Source organism: Lipomyces chichibuensis (assembly GCF_038497645.1).
Source record: "Lipomyces chichibuensis strain CBS 12929 unplaced genomic scaffold V1513scaffold_66, whole genome shotgun sequence".
Taxonomy (NCBI): Eukaryota; Fungi; Ascomycota; class Lipomycetes; order Lipomycetales; family Lipomycetaceae; genus Lipomyces; species Lipomyces chichibuensis.
In genome coordinates, this window is record NW_027117518.1 from 14,516 (window position 1) to 37,905 (window position 23,390).

Sequence of the window (23,390 nt, forward strand, 5' to 3'; positions counted from 1 at the left end):
CAGTTCTCGCGGTTATAGTGCCCTGGCTGAATCAAGACTAAGTACCAAAAAGGTCTTTTTGAGTTTAAGGAGATTGAAGGGCCGTACGGAGAATTGGGCTGAGACGGTAAAACCTTCTCATAGAGCTTGACCTGGAGTGCAAGCCCTTGACAATTACTGCCGACAATGCGACCAATAATGAGGAATTAGTCTATTTTCACCTCTCTACGGGACTTGCAACAGCCAGTATCATGTCAGATAATCGTGCCCTACGATTTTAGGGCCTCGATAGCTATATACGCTGTCTGGCGCACGTCCATGATCTTATCGTCAAGGTCAGTCCTGAAATCAGGCGACGCCAAGAGCGCAATCGAGGCATGTGACAAACTCCGAGATGGGAACGAGATCGGACAAGAGTCTACTGTGCTATATCCTTGAAGGCTTTGAGAATTGCCAAGATCCTCTTCAAGACGGTGATATGCAATTTGCTGATTTCTTCGAGCATGCAACCATGACGTCTCATCTACGACAATCAACAATTGTTCCCGAAAGAGTACTTTGGTCTCACATCCTCTATTAACTGGCGACCATGGCCGAACACGATCAAAATAGGAAGGAAGAATATCCTTAGTAATTCAAGCATTCAAAAACGGCAACATTTCAAGTATTAAAGAAGTTCCGCGGTCGGACGTCGTGCCCCTACTCTATTACGAACGCTTTTTAAGAGGTCGCATATCCCGACGCGAATTCATCACACGGACGCGAAATCTGACTCAAAGAGAAGAAGAAGTGCTTCTAGAATGGATTCTTTCAATGAACAAGCGAGGACTTCCACCCGGAGTGACGGACGCTCGAAGAATACTCAGCGCGCGGAACTTCTTGCCAAGAGTCAGTAAAGTCGGTGAGAAATGGGTACGAAATTTATCAGAAGGCATCCTGAGTTGAAGTCAAAGTACTCCCGAAGATATTGAACGGGCTAAAACAGAGGATCCCGAGATTATTACGAAATGGTTCGGTTCGTACCGAATGCTATTCTGATGCATGGGATTGAAGAGGACGATATTTACAACTTTGACAAAACGGGCTTCCAAGTTGGTATTATCGGAACTGAGAAGATTGTCACGTCTGCCGAAAGAGAAGGGAGGGCATTTCTGACACAGCCAGGAAATCGCGAGTGGATCACTGATTTTGTAAGGTCAATTCATCTGGATGGAATGTACCACCCATGGTTATCTCTCAAGGCAAGGTGTTCCACACACCTTGGTTTAGCGATATTCCACAAGATTGGTCAATTTGTGTGAGCAATCACGGTTGGATCACGAACGAGCTTGGCGTACAAATGGCCTCGAAAAGTCTTCGACAAGTTGCATGCGGGTTCGCACAAAGGGAAATATGGAGTACTAGTTTTGGACGGACATGGAAGACATATTACATTTTAGAATTTGATTAGCATTGAACAGGGAGGTAACCTCATCATTCCCCTATATATGCCAACTCATTCGTTGCATCTACTCAGCTTGAAGTGTCCTGTTTTGCGCCTATAAAGCGAGCGTATGGTCGCCAAGGTACAAATCACATCGACACGTTGGATTTTGTACGTCTGTATCAAATCACCCAACGAGAGCATTATCTGCTTTGAATATTCAGAGTGGATTTAGAGGTACAGAGCAGGTTCCGTATGACCCAAGTTCGTTATTGGGCGACCTTTCACGTTCGCTTCACATAGAAGAGTATTCAGCACAAGGATCTCAAGACACATGGAAGCTTGACACGCCGAAGAGTATATTTCAGCTACTCAGAGAAAATTAACCAAAACTTTAAGCAGATTAAGAGGCGTGGCACTAGCACTCTATCGGGCGGCAATTTTAACTAATCAACTTAGCAGGGCAGTGTAGAAACGTCAAAACAGGAAGCGCCAAATTACTAGATCATTTATTACTTTAATAATATTTTGATTGGAACGGAACGGCAATGTCGTACACCACAACATGAACTGGCGGGCAACCGTAGAAGAAACAAGTACTATCAGACGGTGTAGCCGAAGCGGACATACCTTACGCACATGCATGATGCAATGGGAATACAGAATAAATTTTTATTTGTTATAATATTATATCTCGTCGCTGTTTATTGGTTTTTTGCGATCCGATTGCTTGGGCCATCCGTTAGCTTCCGATTACTTCTTTGGATTAGTCATTACTTTATAAAACGATAACCTCGTTCAGCCGATACCAAATCGCTGGGGCGTTTAGGGTTTCAACCCATCTCTGCAATTGGTTAACAAGAATTTGGATCCAGAATACGGCTACTGTAATTGGGATACTAGCTGGAAATAGCTGGGTAACAATTTGCCGCTTGAATCCAGAATGGCCAAGAGTGACATGTCGCAAGCTCACTCAATTACATATATTTTGTTTACGGGTTGGTTCTTTGGGAATCTCTCTACTTTTCACTGTTTTGTAGCGAGCTGACAATCGGCTCAATCAGCACTATCAGGGCAAAGTTTAATTTGAGCAACTCAGCCGGAGATAATATCTCGGCGTTTTGGGCCGGCGAGTGTGCTGCATAAAAGCGCTCGTCCAATTGTTTTGGTTGCTCAGACAACTGAACAGCGGTAGAATTTACCTCATCATTATTTATATTATGGCTATCTAACATGCCCAGTAGTGAGACATCACTAAGGCGGTGAAACACATTGACCAATTTGGCAGAACATTATTCTGGCTCACGTAATTCCACCGGACCGTTGGTTGCAAACGGCGCCTGTGATCTGTCGGTCCGACTATTGCCCAATCCGGCAGCAATGTAACGCCACGTCACAATCACAAATGTCAGCAGTGATCCCTTATCATATAAAATCATCCGAGCATTGTTTTTTGTATACCTGAATACGATTTGCTCTTAATTCCCGCGAACTGTCGACGTGGACAGGTTGGATGAAATCTATAGGCCCGACCTGCCCTGCGCTCGGCACTACGCTATTCACTAGAAGAGAGTTCCGCTGCAGATTGCAAAGCTGTCCTTGAAGCCACTGCAGCAACATCCGATATTTTTAATGAGGTCTTTACAAGTTTGTTTAGCGTAAAACGCCACCTTAAGGCTCTACACAATCTCAACGGTCGAGATGAGGACAACCAGCACTTGGCTCTGATACACAATTTTTGCGGCTTGATAGAAGTAAATAAGACTATCCGAACTCAGAGAGCTCATATAAAGTGATGAATAGACAAATGACTGTGATGGAAGATAAGAACACCAATTAGCACCTTGTCTTGAACGAAAGATTGAAATGGCTTTAAAGTTCCTTAATCGAATTGCGTCCGTCAGCCAATGTGCTGGAGTAAAGACTATCTACATATATTATTGTCCGCAACATGAAACGCTTCTTGAGAACCCTCAATAAGTATGACCAAATTTAATTTCCTGACTTCTGCCATTACTCGGGCTGTAAGGACCTTGACGGTCCATCCAACTAGCTGCTTCGTCTGTCAGTCACGACTCTTTCAAAAGTCAACAGTTTCTCATCCGCATAATAATGATCAAATGGCATTTGTTTTCATTCATATATAGTCTCCTTTCAAGAGCTAATTAAAAATTTCTTTGGTGCGTGCCCCCCTGATCATGCATGTATCATCATCTGCTGTTCCTGCATATTCCGGCCTCCACTTATGGCTTGACCAGTTTTGTAGCGCCGCATTTGTTTTGGCCAACCATAAAGACCAAACCTTACCGTGGCCGAAATTCGTTAATAAAAAGAAGAGTCTAGGTTATTTTGCAGCATAAAATTGAAGTGGTTAAGGTTTAATCAAAACTGGCATGTTATCTTCATTTAAGCAAACTTCAGAAGGGGAGTATTTGTGAGTATTATGTGACTTAATGTTGCTGCAGAAGAAGGGATCGGCGACCCCCTGGGAAGGTTACTTCATTGGAGAGGACATCATCAAACTGTGAGCACTGACTTATCCCTTGCAGTGCGCCGCATCTCCCTTGGCCATGGTATCCCTTTCAAGGTCCATTCCATACCAGGCATTTTCAATGAAGTTTCAAATGAAATTCAGGCAAGTTTCGTAGATTTGTAGAATTGGAGCTAATGTGTATGTACACATCTGACTAGATCTCTCGCAAGTATATCGCTCAATATCGCTCAGTATGGCAGGTATAATTTGTGATCCCGTTCCAGGGATAAATGGGACTGTCACCATTAGCACCATTAGCTTGAGCGTCTTGCAGAAACTTTCTGAATGGTGCCTGGACACTGAAATTGTCCAATGTCGCTAACTGCTGATTGTATCGTGGCGACAACACGGAACATGCAGCAGTGGCTTGTTAACTAAAGTTACGCCGGCTGACTGGTATGGAACTGATAGATCCACTGTCTCACCTGACACAATACATCTTCTCCCGAATGCCAATGAAGTTTCATTTTTTTTTCTGAGGTAAATATTATTGAGACTGTATAAAAGGTCGCACTGCCGACCCGAACTGATTGGCAAACTCGGCACCACATTCCTACACTACGAACCGGCCCTACTCAATTTGATATATACCATTGATTGCCCGAGGATAATGCTTTTTGTAAAAACAATCTTTTTGGCATCTGCCTTTTACGCAGCGACTATACGCGGGACACCAGTCGCCTCAACTTCCTACCCGATTCCGACTATCATCACACCGTATAACAACACCTGGCCGGAATATGACACCGGAGACATTCACAACTCAAAGTTTGATGTGCACGATGTCCTCGATTTCGGAATTCTAAAAGATTACAACAATGAATACTCATTGGATCGCGACGGTGGAGGCTCTTGCTCGCTAGCAAACCAGACGTTCTGGTTTTTCTGCGATACTATCGTGTCCCAGTACGGAGAGTTTGTAGGATTTTTAAGTAACTCGGTTGCCCTTGCACTGGACTACAATCATGCCGGATGGTTGAGAGATATAAGCGCGAGTTCAACTTACGGTGTTTTCACAGCAATTCCTTATACAGATGGAGAGCAAGCCCTGGCTAAGGATATCTTCAACCGGATCGCGATTTGGACTTACACAAACTGTGTTCCTATAAACGATACTAGTGCGGTACATTTCTGGGAAGTCGTCCAGTTCATCGATGGCGGGGATCCTGTTGACCAGGGTACAACTATGGCGGTCTATAACCTGGACCCGGACAAAAATGAGCTCTCGATTACCCGAGAGGATCAGTACGCCTACTCGGGTGAGCAGTACGCATACGGCCTTTTCGCTAACGTTGTTGTCGAGGGCATTGCATATTTGTACGCTCTCGATGTCACATACTCCAGTCGTCAAGACGTGCATCTCGCTTGCGCTCCAGTTTCGCAGATCACTGACAAATCCAGCTGGAAGTATTTTGATGCCGAATCTGGGGAATGGTCGTCCACTCAGCCGTCACCTTCTGAGCGGAATGCGTCAGCTGCTGTGATCTCGAACTCAATGCCGTTTTCATCTGGAAACATTTATTATTCGGAGTATCACAACCAGTACTTGCTCATCTTTTTCAATAACTGGATTGATAATACATTCCGCGTGCTGTCAGCCCCGACGCCAGTAGGACCATGGACTACAGATAATAAGGTCTTATACGAGGCTCCGCAAGGCAAATCGTACAACTATGGTGCTCAGTCAACACCTATATATTATCAAACTGACGGCGGGAGAGCGGGCAAGGATTTGATGTTGGCATATACGTATCAGGATGTTGGTTCGAAATATCCCAAGGCAATGAAGCTAAAATTTGCATGAAAAGTTGCACTCATGCGATTACAATGGTTTAAATTTTCAGTTAGAATGGCGTATATTTTGGCAGACTCTTGTCACTCGTTTTATGGAGTGAGGGTGATAGATTTTTCTGCTTATGGTGTTGCTCATATAGACAAAGATTATTTTTTTTGGAATGTGTGTATAATAGTTACTAATGATGATTTTGAACATGACAACACCCGCCTAGGGATCGGTATGAATACTTGTTCTTTCTGTTCGTATTCCAACCAGATGAAATGTCTGTATATATCTGTGCCCACTCAAGTGTCAAACTGGCAGCCAACCGGGGAACCTCACGACCTGGCACAGGCAGGACGACTAGTCAGCAAATGGCTTAGGTTTCGCTTACCCTAACTCTTTAATTTCGGCACTGCACGGCGAGCGACCTCGGAGTTATTGCAAATCAGCCAATGATGCTACCACTCCGGAGCGGTTAGTGTTTGTGCGGCTGCAACGCTCTCTGTCCTGGGGGAATGGAGGAACTCTGATTTCATTTTGTGTGCTTAAGGTCACGTTATGCCAACGCGAGAGCGATGGGCAAAGCCAGAAAATAACAAGAATGGCAGCTGATACATGGACCTTCATCCTGTAATGAGATACAAGAAACAGCTTCTTTTATTGTTTGGTGCCATTCCAGCGGCTAACGTGCCACGAAATCTACGGGGTCTTTGGTCCGCTGTTGGAGAAAGTCAAGCAGTTGTCTGACTCCCAGCCCCTATAGGATATTCTGACCCTACTCGCAGATCGCTCTAGCAGACATCTCTGTAGTCTGAAGCAGTGTCTCGGCCAACTTAATCCATTTACCTGAAAATGGCCAGTCGGATCACAATGGGGATAATATATGTGGAGCAGCGATGCGACGTCCTCCAGAGTTTCTGAATCCGCAGGTCAACGCAGAAGGCTTCTGGAAGGTTATGATGATAAATAGCTTTCCTCCAGATATTGGTGGTTCAGGGATAACTAGACTTGGCTTAATTGAAAGCATTCCGATACGAAAATGAGTTGCTAGTCTTAAAGCCTCTACAGAAGCCTAGTGCTCGCATGCCGACTTAGATAGATTAACAGCTATTACGATATATGATATCGTATGATATCAGTCACATATGACACGAGTTTGCTCAAACTCGTATGATATACGTATTGGTTTGACAAAATGAAGTTGTATATGGTAATTACACACTACTTTACACACTGCTTGAAGTGTCGGCAAAGATATAGGAAGAAATTTACTTGCTATGCGGAGGCATTATATGAAGACAGAAACAATGAGAATGATGATGTTAATGGATGGACATATACACTCATTAATACGTTGCTGAACAGGGCAGAAAAATCTAAGTAGAGCCACGAACAGTAACACAATATGAAAGCCTTGGGAATTGTATAGCGTTATGGAGTAAAGACGCATAAGCACTGCGCAGCTGCTAACTATACATATTATACTATGCCGCTAAGGTTCCTGCGGCCAAAAAGACTTCTAGCTACCAGTTATGGCAGACAGAGTCTGGCAAGCGTTGACAGCATCTGCGAGTCACTTGTTGCATAACTAGTTGCTCAAGTATTTTTCATCGCCGAGTGCCTCGACCTTATGTTCATGTAGTATCTAAGTATTATTCATCATGCCATGCGCTGTTGCAGTCGGAAAAATGAACACCGGCTCAATTCTGAGAGAAGCTGAACACGAGCGAGAGTTCTGGACGATGCTTTGCTGCTATCTTCTATCTGGTGTTAAAGTAACGCAAATTGAGGACATGGGGCCGGCATCCCAAACCCTTGGCCCGCAGTGACATAGTTCCGATTTCAATATCTAAGGTATGGTGTTCCTGCGTGATCACTGCATATATTTAATTTTTGAGCAAATTTTATCGCTCATCCACCAGGCGAACTACACAAGTACTTGAGTTAATACCCTCTGATATATTAGGGTCCCCTTGACACCGAATACTTTGTAAATCCTTTACATTTCTTTACAAAAAGTTTCTAAAACATGCAAGACAAAAAAAAACCAATTACACCAACCCTCCCATTAGACATTTCTCCAGCTGGCTGAATCCAATGTGCGCTCGTCCGGACTTGACGAAATAAGCCGTTTTGACATTCACCATCTGCCCCTCCCGTACGCGTTAACGTAGATATCACCAACTATTATTGAGTCAACGCCAACACTGTCGGCTTGTGGTGACAATCCTAAGCAAACTTTGTCGTGATATTGTTTGTTTCCTTTAACAAAATGATCGTCTGTATCGTCAGTTTTGTCGTGATTCGTTTCTTTATCCAATGGCTCTTCATAATATAATCCTTCACCGTACACGGTATGAGACATCCGAGACGCTTACATGTCATTCCGTTTGTCAATGATCTTAGTAGCATCAGAGAGTGTTGGCAAGTCATGCGAAAACTGTATGAAGTCTTCTACTCGTTCACGGACCTCGGCCCTTTCTGTAAGAACGGCGACCGTTACGCCTGGTCGCTTTATTACCATGGATGATAAGTTTGACAGCGACTCATTCAGTGTCGTGTTGTAACTGAAATGCATGAAAACGTTCGTTCTGTTCGCATCTATCCCATGGAGTTGTTCGTAGTATTGATCCATAAGTGAGTCTCGTAATTCCGAGTCATGTCGAATATAATGTCCTGTTATATCGTAGTATAGTCCACCGCTCAAAGCACGGTTGCCTATGGAAGCGCCATTTGACTCAAATATCCAACCTTGGCTACTTCCATATGTATATAAACCGCCGGCAATTGCAGTAGACACTACTGTGAGGGCCGCACTTCCTATACATGCCAGCGACGTTGCCGGCCAAACCGGAGCACCTATCCATGCAGCCTCCAATGACATTTTGCATGAAGCCACCATGAATACAGTTGCTCCAGTAGCAATCATAGTAACCTCTGAAACTCCGGCGCCTATCAAAAATGTTTTGATCCACTTCTTCTTAAGTATGTGTACTGCTACTTTTCCTCTATCACCAATATCCTTGCTACTCCTATTTAGCGGTAGCAAAATTATGAGGCAATATAGCAAGACACACAATATGAGGAAAAAGATTGACTTGACTGCTTTGTTCACACCATCAATTCTGTAACGGCGCCCTTTGATTTTGACCGTGAACCACTTGACTTGACTTCGTCCGGTCTTCAGCGGTTGCGGAACTGCCGGATGGGTCATATCGATAATCTTCTAGCATTTAATCCACGTAAAAAGCCTATCAGACTGGCAGAGAATAATATAAAAAGTTAAACTGTGTTAAATATCATAAATAAGTGGGGAAATAAGTGCGGGGGGTTGTGAGGCAAAGGTACACTGACTGATACATACCAAAATAAAGACAACGACGAGATGACCTAGCGTGTTGGTGGTTGCTGTTGCATTCCACCCTAACCCATGCTCCAAAGGTCTGTACGTAGCAACCTGATGATTTATTGAAGTCCACAAGGTTGGATTTCCTACCAGAGGCTACTCAAGTTACGAGGCACATTAATTGTGTACCGGTTTGCTGAACCTTCGTTAATGCCTGCTATACCTGCTGCTGCGGTGTCGGTTGAACGACTTTTTAACAGTGGACGAGATTTAATAGGCATATGAAGGCACTCGCTGACTGCCGAGACGATGAGGCGCCTGGTGTTGCTGAGAGACATGTATAAATCTGAGAACGCGAGTATTTAGAACTTTACGAATACTAATATTTACGAATAAGTCAAATTTTATTCGTATGAATATTATATAAGCAGCCAATCGCTATTTATTCGTATTCGACTTACAAATATTCGTACGAATAATCGTAACGGTCGTTATTCGTGTGCAGTCCTACAGGCATTGGGACTATTGGTCGTGCCTGCCACGAGGCTGTTAACTTATAATCTTGGCATTTATTTCGGCTAGTTTGAAAAATTGTTAATTTACGAGGTTATCCGAGCACGCAGCGGTTTCCTGATGCTAAGAGCACCTACACTCCGCAAACGCTAAATAATTATAGCATGGTACGATACACTGACTTGGTTTACTTCTAGGTTTTGTTGCATATAACATTTTCACTGTATTTTATTTTGCCATTAAATTCCTTAAAGAATTGCTTTACAAAACTTGGCACTGAATGGTTGATGTACAATTGTCGTCGACATGTACTATGCAATAGTCACTCTCCAGGGTTATCCTAAGATAAGCCAACTGACGCACCAGAGGCCGAAATTCTCAATCTGGCGCCTACTTTGTTTCGTAGCAATTCTATAATGGCCCAATTACTATTTTGGTTATAATTGCAGCAAGAGGACAGAGTAATCATTAGCCGTCAGTCTATCTCAATCATCTCTGCGTGGTCCAAGAGTAGAGAGAGAGACAAGGTTCAGGGTTCAGTTATCACATCTTTGACGTTGCCTACCTGGGGGCTAGGCGGGTGCTGGCAAAGCTGGATACTAATTCGAATCAGGCTAGCGAGACAGAAAACAGAATACAGACACAAAGCCGCATTTACACAAAGGAACTATAGAGTGGTGCATACTAAGGAGGTTTTTGACCCTGAACTCCACATCCCCAGAATTGAGATAAAATGTACGATTCGTCTGCCACTTCAGACCTCGACGGTGTATACTGAACCTGTTCGGGCCAAGCAACAATTTCAGTCAAGGCGGCCAATGGCAGATAACCCTTCTTCCATGGGAGGGTTCTGGACACAATATCTCGTTCCGGCTTTCCTGTTATACGTTCTCCTATGCTCGCTTCTTCGATTCCAGCGACGAGATGCAATGCACAAAAAGTTCAATTATACAAGAGCAACATTTTCAAAAATGACCAATGTCGATGCTCAGGCAATCATGTCCTATCTTAGTGAACTCGAATTCCCAAAGATCTTTCTTACGAGCATTCAATTCGCGTTGTTCAAGGCAATCAAATATTCCATAACGTGTGGCATGCTTTATATGATGCTAATTTACGTGGAACAGACATATGGCATGCCTTCAATCTCTGAGTTACTCGTCGCCACAGGGGAATTTTCCACACCGGAGAATGCTTCGAAGAGATATGCAGACACTGGAATATTAATCGGAGAGTATGAACTTGATTATTCCACTCGCTACAAAAGCTCTGATTTATGCTCAGATTTACATCCCATCATCCGCAATCAGATCGCGTTATCAAGGCTCTTGCTCGAATGAACTACATTCACAACCAGTATCAAAAATCCGGCAAGATTCACAATGATGACTTGTTATATACATTAAGTGTATTTATAACAGAACCCATTTCATGGGTCGAAAGATATGAATGGAGAATCATGACCGACATGGAAATTTGTGCTATAAGTACCTTTGTAAGTGTATATTTATAGAACTCACAACTATCTACTAACTCATTCGAAGTGGAAGAGCATTGGAGACGCTATGGGAATCAAATACAGCGGTCGGCTCTCCGATACTGAGTGGACTGATGGACTGCAGTTCTATGAAGACATCAGGGCCTGGGCTCGTGACTATGAGGAGAAATACATGATTCCAGCAAAATCGAACCAGCAAACAGCTGACCAACTGGTGCCTCTTCTCTTATTCTACGTCCCAAAATGTCTCCAGGTCACAGCTTCTAACCTGGTCGGTGTTCTAATGGGTGACCATTTGAGGAAAGCAATGATGTACGTATGTCTGTCCCTTGGGAGGGATGAAACCAATGAACTGACAAGCAGATGACAGATACCCCACCGCATCCACGGGTTACTTTTATCTTGCAAAAGCTATCTTCGAATCTCGCCGCTTTCTACTCCGCTATTTATCCCTCCCACGACCAAGTTTTATGCGTGTACGACAGGTCTGCGATGATCCAGACCCGAAAACCAAACGCTATCATTCTAAATCATATCTAGCACATCCATACTATAATAAACCTAGCCTTCTCAACCGTTGGGGCCCTGAAGGCTGGGTTGTTTGGGCTTTTGGTGGTGATGTGCCAGGCTCTAAGGGTGATCGATATATACCTCAGGGGTACTTATTCGAAGAAGTGGGTCCAAACATCATGAAGAATAAGGGCCAAGAGGAAACGATAGCATGGGAAGAAAAGTTGCGAGTCAAAAGACCAGTTGGATGTCCTTTTGCATATGTGCGACATGACGTATGATGACAGCCGTTATTCGTGGGTTTTGATGTGTAATGGACATGATGGGCGTCCTTTGTATTCTTGAATAAAGACTAGGGGAATCAGGGTATGGCCCGATAGTATTTCAGTCGCACCATATTTTAATTCTGGGATTGCTGTCATACATATTGGCGATGAGTCGAAGTCAAGCAGCGGCATCAGAAGGCTCGTTAACCATCTCTCTCTAGGACCTAGATCAAACGCATTATTATAAGAAGAAACGCCACAATGGAATGAATTCATATTTATATTCACGCTCTGTCGTAACGCTTCTTTAGCGCTAAAAGAGGATCGGACAGAGTGTGTCCGGCCCGGCCATGGCAACGGAACTGAAGATTTCTAAAATAATACCCATAAAATTCAGTCACTACCCGCATCAGATTAATTCGAGGTTCGACGTGCTCCACGCACCGCCCGCCAGTCAAGAGGTTGAACAGGGGCTATCGCAATGGGACTACCAAAGTCGCCCAACAAAAGGTCGACGCGACCATACTTCGGAAACTAAGGTGCCATGGGTCCAAGCTCCCGATTGAGGATGTGCACTAACAGATCATGGCACAGCCTAACGAGTGAAACCGATATCTGCCCGTCCTTCGGAACAGCAGCGTCTGGCACAAAGATAACCAAATCGGTACGCTCAAAAAATTGTCACAAGGCGAAATGCTAATTCCCTGGGTTCAGCCATGTCGCCTTTATCATTCACATCGAACAGGCGATGTCTACTTAGAGGATGCGATATTTGTTGCAAGGGAGGCTTACTGACATTCACAGAACCTACATGATCTCTGCATGCAAGGGTTAAGGACCAATTATCTCTGCTCGCTTTGGCTGCTTAGTCAGCAGCTTTGTTTCTGGGGCATACTGACCACAACGGCGAATCTTCACACAAAATTTCCTAATTGTGGCGTTTGCATGGAGTGCGGGGTGAGAGTTGGCTCGATCGACAAGCTAACGCACATAAAAAGGCGAACTAAGCTAAACGAATTCCAGTCATCCGTAGATTATCCGGACTTGTGCCGATATGCATGCCGGTATGGCCACTGCTCCAACTTCTTCGAATTCAGTGTAGACGACAGACAGCCTTACCTCACAAAGTCTACTCAGTTTCGGTAGGGGCAGCAATTTTGTTAGCGTACCAGAAACCCTGTGCACCATTCCTCGGTTAGCAGCCGATCACAGATCTCAGATCACAGATCACGAGTTTAATCTCTGAGCTGAGCCACAGTGGCAACAAGGTTAACCAGCAAATTACTAGTGGATTAGGGTAAGTAGTCTCACGAACGATAACGTAGCCCGTATTCCTGTACTCAATCGTTTTGTTCTACGTCGAAGGGGTTGGTGAAGCAAAGAGATTGGCAGAATGCAAATATTCTTTTACGGAGCAAAAGCGCTGGCTAATATCTCGTTAGCAGCCACAGTGGTCGCCGTTCTTTTCTTGACTTTGCAATTCAGAGGTAAATTGCCGACTATTGAGGGCGCAGCAGAATACTCAACAAATTCTACTCACGGACACGAATCGATATCATCAAAAACTTCATATGAATGCATAAATCCATACGCGCAACCGGGATTCATATGGATGGAGACTAGGAATACAATTGACAACACAACCTGGGTGCCATTCTATAGCGGATTATTGGACGAGCAATTCTCACAAATTTGGGACACAAAGGGCAAACCAGTGGATAAAGTAGTCGACAATACGAGGTATTTTCTCAACAATTTACCACCAGATGATTTGCTCAAAAATGCGCCAACACAGTGGTTTCAGCTGCTGCGTCAGTATAAGAACGTAAGTGACGCAGTTGCTACTGAGAATAGGGCAGGCCGAAAGATGGAATCTGCCGAAGCATTACGAGAATTGAAGAAACAGCTATACTGGGTGCGCAATCGGAGTTTGCTTGTCGTTGGTGATTCAGCGGACGAAACTCTCGTTTCCCACTTTTGCAATTCGCTCGCCGGGGCTCTGGATTATGACCCAAGAAACAGCTCGGAGACCTCAATAGTGACATGCAATATCAGAGAATGGAATTTGACCATAACTCACTGGCAGCTTGGTTGTGTGGGCCTCAATTGTTCCAGTAGCGCCGTGGAAACGCCAGAATCAGTAGACCAGAAATGGGACCGATATTTCGTCCCAACATCGGACAGTGTTGTGGGAAAAAATGGTGTGTCACCAGACCTCGTCATTTTCCAGTTGGGCCTTTGGAGTGAGCAATTCTTTGTCAATCAGTACATGGAATATGTCCACAGAAAGAGCATGGATTATTCCCGGACTCTCAATTTTAAGGAATTAGTACTCTATACACGGCTTCTTCGCCGCACTATTTCCAAATTGCGTGATCTCTACGGACATAAGGTGCCAATTTTGTACCGTACTGTCGCGCTCAAAAATAATCTTGAGCAAGATATCGCCGCCCTGAATCTCGATAGTGTGGCCAGATACGCATGCCGTGAACTTGACATCGAGACTATAGACTTTGGCTGGATTGTGAGAGGGTATTATTCATTTTATAGGGATGACGTGAATATTGATGAGGGTCCACTGAGTGCGTTGTGGGCAAATATGGCATTTTGGTACTTATTCAGAAGTCAAGGTGGGGTAGAAGTGCGTGGGGATTTGGTCAGAATGCCCGACATGGATAAGACGACTGTCGATGCTTGGAATATGTGTCATGATACTTTTATGAAGGACTTAAAAATTAGAAGCTAGCGAAACGGTGATATATTGCATTTACTTCATGTGGTTTGAATTGCGTAATACCACTTAATAGATATTTAGACTGAACAGATTACTGTAAATTTGTATACTCCCATGATCTGCAAGAGCAACGAAGTGTCTGCTTCGTGATGAATATTCATTCCTTCAATGAAATGCTAATTCGTGCGGGGTTCAGGGGTTCAAACCCTAGCCCTTGCTGTATTGTGGCGGTGAAGGATGCACTTTTTTAAATTACTACAAACTCAGAAAGCAGCCGCGTCTCCGTGCAGCACGCCCCAAGGGCCCCAGTCAATTGGAAAGCGGTTTGGGACAAAAGATTGATATCGGATATTCAATTGACAAACAGTCCGGATAATGAAAGAGCAGGATTTTCCAATGCTTCAACGACTGGTGGCTCTGAAAGTACGTGGGGGGTTTCGGGTCGTTTGGTCAATGATAGTGTTCGCCTCAATGGTTTGTCTCGTGAGCGTGTTTACCTATCATTCCCGGCCTTCCCATAATTCGCCAGTCATAGATCTGCTGGACAAAGAAAGCGCATGCGTGAATCCGTATGCTGAAAATGGATTCGTGTGGTTTCGGGACAAGGATGACGTGACGGAGGCCACATGGGTTCCGTTTTATGAGGGAATACTCGATCAGGATTACGAGGACACACGGAATATTGAGCAAATGAATGTGGAACAGATTTATTCAGAAGCGCCACCTCCACGTGAAGTATTGGAATTGTCCCCATTTAATTGGATACAAGCTCTTGCCAGACTTCATACGCTACTGCTGAAAAGCTGGAGAATCGACGAAGATGGATATTGGATAGCTTCGAAGACCCCGAAAGGCCACTTGAGTCGCGACGAGCTAAGAGAGCTGAGAGAATATGAAAGTCTATTGTCATGGGTCAAGAATCGACGGATGCTCATGGTCAGCGATTCTGTCGATAGATTTCAACTAGCGTTTTTTTGTGATCGCCTGGACCAGCCGTCAGTGGTAGGGCCACAAGGTCGGCACTCCACGCAATGGTGCCACGTTCCATACTTGAACTTCACTATCGTACATTGGCACATTTCTTCGTTTGTGACGAATCGACCTTCCTGGTGGTGGGACAGATTGAGAATTGTACCTTTAGAGGAGCGCTGGACGAAATTCTTTCTGCCGACGATTGATAAACTCATCGGCATGAACGGCATATCCCCTGATTTAGTTATTTTGCAGTCAGGGCTCTGGGATCAACGTATGTACGCTGCTGCATACATGCAAGATAATAAACAAAATGAACTTGACTATTCACGCCCGCTCAACTGGGCTGAACTCAGGTTCTACATGCAGCGCGAGCGGACTCTAGTTGCGCTACTCAGGGAACAATTCGGAAATGACGTTCCAATAGTGTACCGAATCTCAACACTACAAAAATCGAAAACGCGGAACAGTAATCTGCACGATATTAACCGAGCTGCCAGGTTTGTGGCTCATGAGACTGATATGGAGATCATGAACTTTGGAGATATGGTACACGGTCACGAACATCTTTATTTTGATTTCGTACATATTGGGGCGGGCCCTCTGAGTACTGTCTGGGCAAACATGTTGCTCGCGTACCTATTCCGAGGTCAAGGTGGAATTGAAGTTAAAGGCAGGATTCTACAGATGCCTACTGAAGATAAGCAGTATACTGTGTCTAAAAATTGGAATTTCTGTCACGAGAAATTCATGAATGATCATCACAAGTGGGAAGGTTAAATGACAATTAGAAACGGGAATTAATTGCGGTCTACTATCGGTACTATCGAGATTGTATATAGATGATTTCTACTGAATAGAGAGTTCATGCTTTCGAATAACATAACAAGGTCCAGAACATATCCACATTGACGCCAGCTTTCATATGCAAGGATATTCATCAGAATGATCAAATGCAAAATGGTGACCATTCCAATTGTATATATGTTCACCGTAACAGATGGCTGGAAACAGACAAGGAGTTGCTTTCAGTATGGCTGCATTTCCTTACCGAAGAGCACCCAAGTATATGTGGCCACTAGAGGCAACCAACTGTCAAAGACTGGTGAATATGTCAGCAGACACATGACAGCTTCTTATGATGTTGAGACCTTGTAGCACATATTTCCAAGAATCTTCATATTCGCAACAACCTTAGTGTAGACTATTGCCTCACAGCTCGTAATGTGTTGCAATTATTTGACAGGAATCGATAGCGAGAACTTATGGTCAATGGTATTCGAGTGATCCTAGCGCCAACAATTACAGAGCGATGGCATAATCTGGAGACTCAAAGACTCAACATTTCGAGCTCACTTGGACACTTAAGCAGGCATTGGAGATGGTTTATATAGGTCGCTGATGTATAGTTGCGGGACTCATGGACAGAGCTAAAATTAAAGATGATTCCATATGATGACTTTAATTGGCGTGGCGTAGAAAGATTTCTAATTATCGATATGAGGAAAGCCCAACATACTAAATATGTACGAACCAAGGACTAAACTCGAATGGGACGTCTTCGAATATATCATTGCACATGAATAGGCCCTGGACTCTTGGCTGCTATCTCATACCTTGCCATCACGAAAATTAATCCAGATCTCACAGATCTATCTCGCCAACTAATCAGAAGTGTTGCAATCGGAAGACAGTACACTCCCAAAGAGTGGGCCAGAAAGGTACATGGCAGCCTCCCGTGACGAATAGAACCTGTCCCTACCATTTCGCGTAGTAATAGAGAAATTAGCGTCATCATTAGACGTTTATTGTCACGATCCATAGCCAAATACGTTTCGCTTGAGCATGGAATTACTTAAACTAGGCGCTACAATCTCGATTCCCTCAAAACTTGGTCCTACTAATCCCAATGATACCTTCATATGAAAGAATACAATTACTTTGCTTTTTCATCGTAACTGGTATCGAGATCACAGTTGCACAAACCAAATGTGGGGCCCCTGCGTCGACAGCCTATGACATCGAACTCTAGCATATTGAAGGCTCAATCTGTCGCACATATGCGAGACTGTCGCAGGAATTCACCAATTGCTCAAAAAGGATTATCTTCCTGATCCACCGTGCAATTGCCTATATCGGCGACATATTGTTTAGTCACCCAAAGTTGCCGTTGCAATTCCTTCATTCTGAAAGGAAAATCGTATCTCATACTCGCCTCCATTGCTCTGCGCCACTTTTCGAAGTGTATATCGCACGGCATCTTTATGTCGAAATACCTGGGATTTTAAGAATATTAGGTAGCCCTCAAAGTGTTTATTGTCAACTTACAGTTTGTCTTCTTCGTGGTTCTCGCCAACAATAACACCTCTATATTCAAATATGACTTTCTTTGTTTCCCTTACAATGCTTGGACCGGTTCAGTTATTCGCTACATATCGCCAGAGCAAAGTACGACTTACGATTTCGGTGTGAAGAAGTGGTTGTACTTCAAATAATATGACAAGTACGGACCAACCATGATAACCCGGTTTTGACTATCGGATACTAGGCTGTCTTCGGTCGCGTTATTTTTATAATTGTCGACGGTTGCTGATGCCGCGAAGAGTGCTCGTCCAGTACCCACATATCCTAGCAGTAAAACAACCAGCAATATTAGACCGAGTCCCATATTCAGTCGTCGCGTACTCGCCATTATAGCGTATTAACCGTCTGCACACTTCAACAGTCAGTGCTGCCTATTGTTCAAGATGCCTAAAGAATATGTTCTCGATTCTCATTCGCCACCATGCGTCAACATCGGACATGCAGCATGGCGGCATACATTCCAGAAGCCTAGAGTTGTGTTCAGGTTAGGGTAATATGTCTGTGCGTGCGAGGCCTCGCACATCGCACTTCTCCCATACTCCAATTGGCTGCGCGAGCCTCGCGTGGGTCCAACAAGGCTTGCAGCTTTTTCCCTAACCTTTCAGTGCGCCACGCAACAGCAGCCAGGTTCACACATATCCACGGGGACCGAACGACAGTTTGTTGCCTTGCCTGCAATGATCCATGGCTATAGTTATAAGTCAGACTTGTGTGCAATTCAGGAACTAGGGTTTAATGATATTGGTATTATTCTCGCCGGATATATGGTGCCGGGGCATGCCATCGCGAATATGATTTGCCGTGTCTATGGATGGAATGTTGATGCTGAGGCAGAAAGTTTCATAGGCGATCAGAAGCTTGGTCATTACTCCAGGGTTCCCACCAAGAGCAATGTTCAGATGTCAGATGCTGGCAACATTGATTCAAACATTTTCTACGATTGGAGCTCTGGACGTGCTTATCAAGTCAATTCCAGATTTGTGCAGTCCGACACAAGCAGACAAATTTGTTTGCACATTTCCTCGTTCCTTATATACTGCAACATTGATATGGGGAGTCAGCACCCTGGTGCTACACAGCAAGATCTCAGCAAAGATGAATACAGCTACTGCAAACTGTTCCCTAGAATCATATCCGTATTCCTTAATGTGGCTCCTATCCCAAATAATTCCATGTCTTCAATTCGAATCTATATCCTAGATAACGATGATCATATTAGCAATTCGTTCCATCCATGTAGATTATGGGACATGTTAAGTCCACTGTGATAGTGTCAGCAAACACCACCCACTCCGTAATTCCCTCTAAACGAATGAATCAAATACATTACTCCGAATGATTTACATGATAGCCATCTTGTAGATGTACCACAGGTAAAATGCATTTATGCATAGCTTCAACTCGACCGTGGGAACATGGATGATAGATTAATCCTTCGTGAACTATTATTTTGTGTCCGTTGCAAGTTCTGCGTTCTTGATTATGTCTTGACGATTCGACAATTAAATGCTCCGGATTGAAGCATCTGGCATTATGGCACAGATGGGAGACATCATACCGCCTGCTACCTAGAGTAGCGGTGAGTTGACCACGTCGATCGGTTGCAATCAGTGCAATCTGGTGTAAAAAAGGATGGTGTTCTCCGAATATGCGTTTCACGGTTATTCGAATGTGGCCATCTTTATCACCTCTCAGCCTTGCCTGCCAACATCCAATATTCGTAGTAATGTGGCGATACGAATTAATGAGTTTGAGCGCCATCACGGGCGTAATTCGGTCCAGTGCATTTGCATCACAGTTAACTGCAGCTAGGCCATCGATGAACTGCTCTCTGCGATCTCGATCAGATGCTGTAGTTGACTGCGATGATAGTTGTTCCTCACTGGCCTCCATTGTGTCTTGTAGATGTAACGTAGGCAAAATGCATTTACGCATGGCTTCAACTCGACCGTGGGAACAGGGGTGATAGGTTAATCCCTTGTGAACCACTATCTTGTGTCCCCGGCAAGTCCTGCGCTTCAAATTGTTTGTTGACGATTCGACAATTACATGCTCCGGATTGAAGCATTTGGTGTTATGGCACAGATGGGAGACATTATACGGCCTGCTACGACCGCCAGAGTAGCGGTGAGATGACCATATCGATCGGTTGCAATAAGTGCAATCTGGTACAAGAGAGGTCGGACATTGAGGTTGCTGTTACCTACGAATGTGTTTCGTAGATTGACTCTAGTGTAGCCAGCTTTATGGCATGGTTTCAGACCTGACTCCCAACATCCAATATTCGTAGTAATGTGGCGATACGAATTAATGAGTTTGAGCGCCATCACGGGCGTAATTCGGTCCAGTTCATTTGCATCACTGTTAACTGTAGCTAGACCATCGATGAACTGCTCTCTGCGATCTCGATCAGATGCTGTAGTTGACTGCGATGATAGTTGTTCTTCACTAGTATCCATTTCGTTGATGCTCAGTCTAAGATACAGTTCGACTGCTATAAAATATTGTGGAGTATGCGGGAGCGTACAGATTAGTTTGATGCAAAATTGGGACAACTCACCAGGTTAACAGCAGTTACACTGTCTGGGACTGGAATAGTAAGCGTAGGTGACCATGGGCGAGATGGGGAAGTGCCTCAGCGAGAACGAGAACTGAGCGTTGTAGGGCTAGGGTACCGGGTCGCCGTGGTCGCTGCCTGACTCTGAGGCACACGCAATCGACCCGGTTTTGAATACCATCTTCTGAACTCCTTTACTCGCAGTCATGTTCGTCGGCTTATAACTGTCGAAGGTTTCTGATTTCGCGACAAATGCTCCACCAATACCTACAAATGCCGGCAGTGAAAAAACCAGCAATATTAGACAGAGTCCCACACATAATCGTCGCGAATTCCTCATCTTATACAACGATCTAGAGTAGATTAACGGTCTGCACTTCAATATTCAGTACTGTCTATTATTCAAGATGTCTAAAGAATATCTTACCAATTATCATTCACCTCCATGCGGAGATTTGGAAGAGTAGCATCTGCGTTGCGGAAATTGGTAATGGCTGCATACATTCCTCGACGCCACAAGGCGGTGGAGTAACCAATTGCGCGTTTGGGCCCGCCCTGCCGACGACAAAATAGCCCTAACCCCGAACGTTATTTGTATGGCGGCTGACAATGGTATTATTATTAAGACGGCCGTTTTAACGGCTTAAAATGAGATGAATCCAAGAATGACTCAGTTGTTGTACAAAGACCGGACAAGGCCATCCCAATTCGGACTGACGCACTTGCAGAAGCCTACTAGTCAACGACCTTCTAAATGAACGACATATATAGAGATATGTTAGAAGCAGAGGTACCGAAGACTAGTGTCACAACTCAGAGTCAGTTAACAGCAGCATTGGCAATATTATGCCAGCTACGGCAATAACAGCCTTGGGCCTCCCATAAATAGTCTTTCTTCTCCCGAGTCGGCAATAATGCTGAGGGGCTCATCCTTCTGGGCACTATTCAACATCGCTGGCGTATATATCTGCCAAGCAGTCTTGTTCAGTCGGGCAGAAACTTGAACAGCTTCTTTCCATCGATTGTTAATCACTCTCATAAGCGAAGTTTGAACAAAAGATGGATGTTCATTGGTTGAAGTGTTCTTGTGCTTCAAAACCACTGCGGATTTACAAGGACAAATCATGAAGTTCGATGCAACGGCTGGCCAACTTCTGGATGGAATCAGAGTGCGTAAACAGCATTTGAGGTACCAGCCGGAAGCTGATATACAAATTTTTTACTGCCTCGGCAAAGCACACTATCTCGAGCCGCACAGTCACCCTTACTCAATTGAATACCCAGTTAACGTCAATACCCAGAAGGCAAGGACACAAGCCCGAACGGACCCTATTTTTTGGATCCTGAACACATTTTTCCTCTTGGCCATCACGGCTGTCCTGAGTTTTAGAATAATTCCATTAGACCGGTCGGGAGAATGAATCGTTCAACTTCTTAAGATTTTATTGCTTATTTGTTCAGTATGCCAAATTTGGTGATAAGGACAATACATCGAAATAACAGCAAGCAGCTCTCCAGCATCCAGATGATATCATAATAACACGGCTAAGGGAAACACGGACTGCGCAGAAAGAATAGAATAGAATCGCAATATGAAGGAAAAACAGACAGATGTCACACAATCGGTTATCTGACTTCAATTTTCTCTTGTAACCTTAAGAGCGCAGTTTCCACCATTAATCCCTGAAGTTTGTTTTCAAACCACTCACGTTGGAAGAAGTTCAGAGGTGTGGCTTGACAATGTTGCTCGGTAAGGAGATAGCTGGGAATACAATCCCCTATTACAACCTCACGAAGGTTTGGCGAGATACTATGTCCAACATATTCACCATCTTGTACGATTATCTATAAGTATATTAGTGTGCGGGGTATTATAGAGGAAATTATATTTTGTCACTTACAAAAGACTGCGACGGCTCCAGTAATGTGTCCAGTGGACAATCCTCATCCTGGGGGCGGTACGTTTCCAGTACTACTCGGCGGATTTTTCCAAACCATGTCTCACCGTCCCATTCCAACGGCCCATATTGATGTTGTATTAGCTGCTGATACAAGTCATCCTCAGCTTCCTCTAGCACAGCATTCGTCTCCTCGAGTGAGGCATAATAGCGCGTAGGTGGCGCGCCGCGACTTTCTTCTTGAATGGACATCGCCAGGCCCAGACGGCAACCCAAGGCAACTACAGACCAGGAGATGGCTTGCCGCAAACTAACATATGACTGAGAGAGCCCGACTTCCACTGCAATCATCAATGTGGCACGCTTTCCCTCGCAGTATCGCAATCCACCGTCCCCAGCTCTCGTGGTGAGCCCAGAACCGGTATTCTTGGTTGTTCTTCGGTCTGCGTCTTGGGTGAGATTGCCTGTGACGTCTGGGCTGATACCTGAATTTCTGACTTGACTTGAGATTCTCGTCAACAACGCACCTGCCATTCCCGAAAGAAGCGGCGTTGGTGAAGCCACGATGATGGCCAATTTCTCAGGCTGTCGTACCATATTTGAGGATATCTATGCACTTATTTTCAACCCAACCCTGTCAATTACGTACTTTGCATCTTCCGTGTCTAGGATCTCTTCCCGACTAGCCGGCATGAACCCCCTCTAACCTTTTGTCTGGCGAGAGCGGGCGCCTCACAATATCCAAGAGTTGTAAATGGTCCATCTGGCTATGGCGATGCGAAGTTGGCTTCTCGACTTAAAAATTCTCAGGCGGCTCTTGTGGCAGTGGGAGGTTATATGTTGTACCGCCATTAGCTGATGGCGGGGAACTGCAGATCCGTTACTCATCTGGTTGATGATCGAGTCCATATTCGGTTGGTGAAGACAAGGAAAATGAAATCAGAATAACAGAAATGATTCAAGTTGGTATACAGGTTTAGAGTCCTTGACAGTTCGATTAATGTTACGCCAGAATCA

The 23,390-nt window shown here is 44.4% G+C and overlaps 9 protein-coding genes across 9 annotated transcripts; 5 read left to right on the plus strand and 4 right to left on the minus strand.

The window, feature by feature from the left end:
• Positions 1-4,368: 4,368 nt before the first annotated feature.
• On the plus strand, positions 4,369-5,808 carry V1513DRAFT_286356 (uncharacterized protein). The gene has a single exon (XM_066894597.1). The coding sequence runs from the start codon at positions 4,546-4,548 to the stop codon at positions 5,737-5,739; it is 1,194 nt and encodes a 397-aa protein (XP_066750695.1). The 5' UTR covers positions 4,369-4,545; the 3' UTR covers positions 5,740-5,808.
• A 1,859-nt stretch (positions 5,809-7,667) lies between these two features.
• V1513DRAFT_453978 (uncharacterized protein) lies at positions 7,668-9,075 on the minus strand. Its single transcript, XM_066899318.1, has one exon. It carries the CDS (start codon positions 8,927-8,929, stop codon positions 8,090-8,092), a length of 840 nt encoding a protein of 279 aa, XP_066750696.1. The 5' UTR covers positions 8,930-9,075; the 3' UTR covers positions 7,668-8,089.
• A 927-nt stretch (positions 9,076-10,002) lies between these two features.
• V1513DRAFT_453982 (uncharacterized protein) lies at positions 10,003-12,114 on the plus strand. The gene is made up of 5 exons (XM_066899319.1): positions 10,003-10,641; positions 10,702-10,808; positions 10,859-11,069; positions 11,119-11,384; positions 11,443-12,114. The coding sequence occupies exons 1-5, from the start codon at positions 10,393-10,395 to the stop codon at positions 11,861-11,863; spliced, it is 1,254 nt and encodes a 417-aa protein (XP_066750697.1). The 5' UTR covers positions 10,003-10,392; the 3' UTR covers positions 11,864-12,114.
• Positions 12,115-13,117: 1,003 nt separating this feature from the next.
• V1513DRAFT_286397 (uncharacterized protein) lies at positions 13,118-14,698 on the plus strand. Its single transcript, XM_066894598.1, has one exon. It carries the CDS (start codon positions 13,242-13,244, stop codon positions 14,592-14,594), a length of 1,353 nt encoding a protein of 450 aa, XP_066750698.1. The 5' UTR covers positions 13,118-13,241; the 3' UTR covers positions 14,595-14,698.
• A 155-nt stretch (positions 14,699-14,853) lies between these two features.
• On the plus strand, positions 14,854-16,440 carry V1513DRAFT_453989 (uncharacterized protein). The gene has a single exon (XM_066899320.1). The coding sequence runs from the start codon at positions 14,958-14,960 to the stop codon at positions 16,332-16,334; it is 1,377 nt and encodes a 458-aa protein (XP_066750699.1). The 5' UTR covers positions 14,854-14,957; the 3' UTR covers positions 16,335-16,440.
• A 2,354-nt stretch (positions 16,441-18,794) lies between these two features.
• Positions 18,795-18,974, plus strand: V1513DRAFT_370486 (uncharacterized protein; the record flags this gene model as incomplete). Its single annotated transcript, XM_066894752.1, has 1 exon — positions 18,795-18,974. A coding segment is annotated over one exon (180 nt), but the record flags the coding sequence as incomplete, so codon positions are not given.
• A 241-nt stretch (positions 18,975-19,215) lies between these two features.
• Positions 19,216-20,032, minus strand: V1513DRAFT_286754 (zinc-binding loop region of homing endonuclease-domain-containing protein). The gene has a single exon (XM_066894600.1). The coding sequence runs from the start codon at positions 19,851-19,853 to the stop codon at positions 19,245-19,247; it is 609 nt and encodes a 202-aa protein (XP_066750701.1). The 5' UTR covers positions 19,854-20,032; the 3' UTR covers positions 19,216-19,244.
• V1513DRAFT_286700 (uncharacterized protein) lies at positions 19,924-20,480 on the minus strand. Its single transcript, XM_066894599.1, has one exon. The coding sequence runs from the start codon at positions 20,375-20,377 to the stop codon at positions 19,964-19,966; it is 414 nt and encodes a 137-aa protein (XP_066750702.1). The 5' UTR covers positions 20,378-20,480; the 3' UTR covers positions 19,924-19,963.
• Positions 20,481-22,101: 1,621 nt separating this feature from the next.
• Positions 22,102-23,136, minus strand: V1513DRAFT_460998 (uncharacterized protein; the record flags this gene model as incomplete). The annotated part of the gene is made up of 4 exons (XM_066899875.1): positions 22,102-22,320; positions 22,377-22,958; positions 23,019-23,045; positions 23,071-23,136. The coding sequence occupies 4 exons, from the start codon at positions 23,134-23,136 to the stop codon at positions 22,102-22,104; spliced, it is 894 nt and encodes a 297-aa protein (XP_066750703.1).
• Between the last annotated feature and the right edge of the window lie 254 nt (positions 23,137-23,390).